At 31.1% G+C, this 5952-nt stretch overlaps 1 protein-coding gene across 1 annotated transcript; it reads right to left on the bottom strand.

The window, feature by feature from the left end:
- Positions 1-652: 652 nt before the first annotated feature.
- On the bottom strand, positions 653-5726 carry LOC109609443 (GTP-binding protein Rheb homolog). The gene is made up of 5 exons (XM_020026105.2): positions 5214-5726; positions 5079-5150; positions 2103-2310; positions 1581-1710; positions 653-1523 (listed from the first exon to the last, which is right to left on the bottom strand). The coding sequence occupies exons 1-5, from the start codon at positions 5260-5262 to the stop codon at positions 1437-1439; spliced, it is 546 nt and encodes a 181-aa protein (XP_019881664.1). The 5' UTR covers positions 5263-5726; the 3' UTR covers positions 653-1436.
- Positions 5727-5952: the final 226 nt, after the last annotated feature.

Here is a 5952-nt window from a genome sequence, read left to right as displayed (position 1 = left end):
TTTTATTCTTTTTTTTAACTTGAACCTTCAATCCAAAAACCATTATTGAAGTCTAATGGGGTCAGGTCCAGAGAATATAATTTCTAGACATCCATAATATAAGGGATGTCTTTGGACATCGTATATCTAAAGAACCTACAAATGTCCTAATTTATCAGTGGATGGTCAATAAAATATTTAATCTATCTAAGTTTGATCCATCTGAATCCCGAAAGAGACATCATGTACAATAGAGACAATATGTACTCCTACTATGGGGCAGACTGTCTCATGCATGATGTCCCTCACTAAATTCAGACGTGTCAAACGCTTTTCCTACTGTATGGATATGTATGTGGATGACTCTATATACAAACAGAATGATTATTAGAATATTCTGTGAAAATTACATTAATAAAAATCGTAAAGAAATATCTATATAAGACGTATATAACATAACCTAATACAACATACAAAAAGTACAGTATTAGTCTGGAAAGTACAGTAGTGGTCTGGGAAGTACAGAAGTGGTCTGGGAAGTACAACCAATGATGTAAAAGAAGGATGTTATATGGGGATAATAACGTCAACCAACGGATATCAATTATCTCTTCCGTGTGGTATGTGGGAAAGCCTAGGCATGACTCTTAAGATAGTAGAAGAAAAACCAACATAACTTTTCAAACTTATTTTAATAAATTCAAAATCCTTTTTACATTTGTACTTAACACATAAATATGTACAAATATATTGTATTACTATATAAAACTTTTTTTATTAGAAATCTAAAATATAATGTAACATAAAAAACTCTTTTAGAACTAACACTACTTGAGTGACCAGCAAGTGTGACAAAGTTGAAAATGGAATAGCAGTTGCAAACACACAGAGCTGTTATAAAAAATACACAAAACAAGATTAAAATTGTATACGCCATAATATAAAACAAAGAGTGTTCCAACAAAAATTACCCCTGTTCTTGTCTTGCATGTTAACAATAAAGCTGTGAATGTTTGCACATAAATAAACAGGAAGCTAAACCGTTTGCAACTTATGACAGACTCTAGAATGCAATTTAAGTCAGAATAGTACAAAAACTGGGTAAGAATAATAATTTTAAGTAGAAAAATAACATTGTATACATGTTAATTCACTTCCCTTATGGGCTGTACCAGACTAGTTAACACCCAGATGGAAACTGGCTTTCCAATCTTGATACGTATTTATATTTTTAACGAATAAAAACAAAAAGAAACCCATTTCAATTAACACTAACTGAGTGACGCGTGTCAGAGAATAGTACAAAAAAAACTGGGAACGCTGATATACGACCAAACAATACAAAAATTGACGATTGACCAAGTTTTGTAACAGCAATGGTCAACATTTCCCGCATTGCATTGTTCAAATCATTTTTTATTAGACTAGTTCTTTTTTATAGAGATTGGATGCATCCATTAACATATAGAGCAGTTGGGCTTTTCGCTCGTACCGTCGGCCTTTTCAATCTCCGTCACTAGCAGCTGGAATATATCAGACACAGACTGGAAAACAAAGAAACAAATTATGATGATTTAATTAATGTTTAAGGGGGCACGTACAGCATTTTGTTTAGCAGAAGTCTCCAAAAAGATGGCTTTCCATTCATCCGCCAACCGTTTACCCTCTTCCGCTGAAATGGCTCTTTCCATGTGCAAGTCCGTCTTGTTCCCCACCAAAACCACAGGAACACTGAAACATTTGTCTAAATAAAATCGCATACTTGTTTATTCGTAATTATTTAATTCGATTTTCTGGAAAGCAATTCCTTAAGTGATTGGGTATAGAATTACAGCAATGTAAAGTCCGGCAAACAAACAAAAACAAATATTTGCCAACGAAATCAATAACGCAGATTTGTATAGGCTCTCGTTTTATAAAACATTTTTAAACAACATAACAATCGGCTTTGGAATTTCATAAACAATAACAAGATAAATCGTTCAACAGAAAAATCAATAAAACAGATTTGTACATTATAATAGTTCCAGATAACCACACATGGTCTGAGCGTTGAACTTGATATCAACAAAATAAAACGTAATAAATTAATAACTGAACGAGATAATCCCGAGATCACTCACTGTGGTTTGCCGGTGATGTCCAACAGTTTCTCGTGTATCTTTTTCACCACCTCGAACGATTTCATGCTCGTAATACTGTATACTAAAACATAACCGTGCACATTGATGCTGTATTGCGATGGGAATATTGAATATTCGTCGTGACCTGCGGTGTCCACCAATTTCAGTTCGTAGTCCTGGGATTCGATCCTTATTGTTTTTGTGAAGACTGCAAATCAGGACACAAATATTACTTCAACAGGTCCACATCAATTTACATTTTATAAACGTGTCATTTTATGAATGAACGAAGACGTAAAAGACCACAAAATAAACCAAAGCACATTACAACAAAATTACGAAAACAAATAATCAAAAATTTGACCTTGTAAAGTCGGTAAAACTAAAAATGTCAGACGATGCAAATGCATTCATTATACATGTGTTAAAATGAAATCTATTTTCGTTACTGGCACCTGAATTTTTCTATTAAAAAAAATGGAACGACTGGACAATATTTAAACCAGACAGTTTTAAAAATAAAAAGTGCATTATTTTTTGAATATCGTATTTTTTTTGTCCAATTTAAATTTATATGATGCGAATAATAATTCCATTATCAAGCTTGTGTTTAACCTTGCTGTCCCCCCAAAAATAGTTTCAGCAGACAGTTTATCTCCCCAGTGTATTGTTACATTAGTCCCATGAGATACTTATACATATTAACATACATATTACGATTGGTTTTTCCATAACAATTTGGCATAAACAGACAAACAAAGAATTAACTATTGTTGTTATCAATCACAACAGCATATTTTTCTCTGCCACTAATGATTCATAAGTGAAGAAGTTGTTTTCTATAATTCTTCTTCTTTACTGCTGTTATCAAACAACTGCGTGTAGGTCAAATTATATGACAAAAATGTGCTTAGTAATTCAAAGAACTGTTTTGTAAGTAGGGGACAATTTTGTTCGAACTTCTTGCCCAAGATTAGGAATATAATAAATAACTATTGAGTGAATTAGATAATATTTATTAAAATCATTTTAAGCAATATATTTTATGACGTAATATGTATTAGATATTAAAAAGTACAACAAACTTGATGCAATTCTTTGAATTACTAGAAACATATGGCAAATGAATAATTGTATTCAAAAAAATTACACCAAATATAAAAATAACACAACTTTAAAGAAGTTATTTTCAATTGTTAATGAAACAACTTCATTTGGATATCTTAAATCATTTTTTTATGAATTTATTTGTTTAACCAACTAGGCTATAGAATAAACTGTCAATAAAGCCACAAATTATCTTGTTTTACATCAAATATCTTCTTCTAAGTAAAGTAGTAATGCTTAAAGTAGAGTAAACAAAATGTTTTTAATAATTATCCTTGTTTACTGTTATGAACAAGTGAAAACAGGTCAAACAATATGGCACAACTGCTTTTTAGTTGTTTCAATAGCTAAAGAAATTACTTTATTTGGTTTTCTTGCATACAATCATAATTTATTACAATAAATAATAAACTAGGTAATTTATTCAACAGACAGAACATAAAATATGCTTAAAAATCTGGTTAAAAAAATAATAAGTCTGCGTTTGTCTTATACATTACGAATACAAAATACATTTCTTACAAGCATATTTGTAAACACAACTTTTTTAAGAAAAAACTGTTAATTAGACATTCTAACATTGCCCAAGACTGTCAAGTTATATTGAAATGTAGTTAAATACTAACTAAACAAATACTTGGAACATTGAAGAATTAATCTATGTGTTCCAATAGGTAAGGAAATTATTTTATTTTTTGATAAACGTAATGATTAGCTAAGTAGTACATTCGAAAACTCAATAAACATAAAATATGTAATAAAATCTGATTGCATCCTATTCAAATATTAATAAATATACCTCAGTGTTAAAAATTGACAATACTAGATATTTTTCTTGTATGTGTATTGGTAAATATAACTTTTGTTTTGAAAATATTGTCAACTTGACATTTTGACATTATCTAAAACTATTTAGTTTGATTGAAATTTTGTTAAAACTAGCTTGGAACCTTGAAAAACTAATCTGTGTTTCAATAGGTAAGGAAATTACTTTATTTTCTCGACAAATATAATGATTGGTTAAGTAGTACATTCAAAGACCCAATAAACATAAAATATGTATAAAATATTTTTCTCATATGTGTATTTGTAAATACAACATTTGTTGCTATTTTGACATTTTGACATTGTCTAAAACTGTCAAGTTTAACTGGAATTTAGTTAAATCCTAGCATGGGACGTCGAAAAATTAACGTATTTATTTTAATAGGAACCTTGAAAAACTAATCAGTGTTTCAATAGGTAAGGAAATTACTTTATTTTCTTGATAAATATAAGTAGTATATTCGAAGACTTACTAGACATAACATATATAAATAAAAATAAGGTTGTATCCTATTGAAATATTAATAAATAGACCTTAATATAAAAAATTATCAGTACCAGATATTTTTCTCATATGAGTATTTGTAAACACAACTTTTGTTTAGAAAAAATTGTTGACTTGACACTTTAAAGCAATCAAGTCTGATTGAAAATTTGTTAAATACAGGCATGAAACATTGAAATGTTAATGTGTGTGTTTAAAAAAACATTTAATCATAAATGAATCATCTTTTTTTCAATTACTGTCAATTAGACACACATAAAACTGTAATATAACCTATAAAATATTATTGGAAAGTTTTGACTGCACATTTAACAAATGATCCAGATAATGAATGTGAATTTCAAATTATCATGCCTGTATTTAACCTTGTTGCCCCCTAAAAAATTTCACCAGCAAGTTTATCTTCCCAATGTACTGGTACGAAAGTCCCATGTGTTATTTCCAAACCAATTTGCAAATAATGTTTGTGATTTCACACAAAAACAAAAGAAAAAACATGTATAAACAAACACACAAAACAAAAACGTGACCAGACTTACTGTTTTCAATGGTTGGATCATATGAGTCCACAAATTGGCCCTCGACAAACTGGATGCTCAGGGATGATTTACCTTAAAAACCAAGAAAAAAAAACAAGGTGACCACTTGTTCCTGTTGAATATAAACAAACATACCGACAGATCTGTAGCCCATGATGGCGAGTTTACGTTGTTTCGGAGGCATAATCGGATATTAAAAGTTTATCACAGATATTATTAAATCCTGCTTCACCTCAAGCAAAGCTGATAAGACAACGCACCGAACACAGGAACGGAAAATTGGGAAAAATAAACGAACTTCATAAGTAGCGAGTTTTCATCCCGACGTTGATCACTTGCGACATCACGATTCTTGTAATTCACCACAAAAATAAAACGTCTATTTTGACTGAATATTGCGCATTAACTTCACAACACTCGCGACTTTTTGTGGCTACGTTCCGTTTAATCTCGTTCGCAGTTACACGCCACAAATACAAAGCGAATCGATTCACTCAAATCGTGAATTATGAATTTGAATTCAACGTACACGAGTACGGACAACGCGGTGTGCACTGGCGGTCGTTTTTGATGTAATTCTGGAAATCGGTCTTCCTTGTTATTGTTCCACCATCGAATGGAGCTGTCAAATGGCGAACGGCACGTCCAAGAACGCGCTCCGTGAAGGACGAATTTAAACGGGAAATATCAATTCGTGTTTATTGCATATCAAACGCAGTTGTTTCGCTGGTATTTCCAGCGGAATATGGATTTTTAGTGTTCCGATATGCTTCATGGTTTGACCAATTTTTGGTGTATGGTTTTCGATGCAATTAAAAATGCGGGAGTTTTAAAATTGTCTCATAAGACCCGTCTGCAGTGCTTATTAAATTTA

This window comes from Aethina tumida, chromosome 1 (assembly GCF_024364675.1).
Source record: "Aethina tumida isolate Nest 87 chromosome 1, icAetTumi1.1, whole genome shotgun sequence".
NCBI lineage: Eukaryota > Metazoa > Arthropoda > Insecta > Coleoptera > Nitidulidae > Aethina > Aethina tumida.
Note: the sequence above shows the minus strand (reverse complement) of the source record. Positions and strands in the feature narration are given on the sequence as shown.

Coding starts and splice junctions, on each gene's coding strand:
- LOC109609443 (XM_020026105.2), bottom strand. CDS start 5,262: ATGCCTCCGAAACAACGTAAACTCGCCATCATGGGCTACAGATCTGTC. Junction 5,151..5,213: donor CATGGGCTACAGATCTGTCG/GTATGTTTGTTT, acceptor TTGGTTTTTAAG/GTAAATCATCCCTGAGCATC. Junction 2,311..5,078: donor TGATCCAACCATTGAAAACA/GTAAGTCTGGTC, acceptor CCTGATTTGCAG/TCTTCACAAAAACAATAAGG.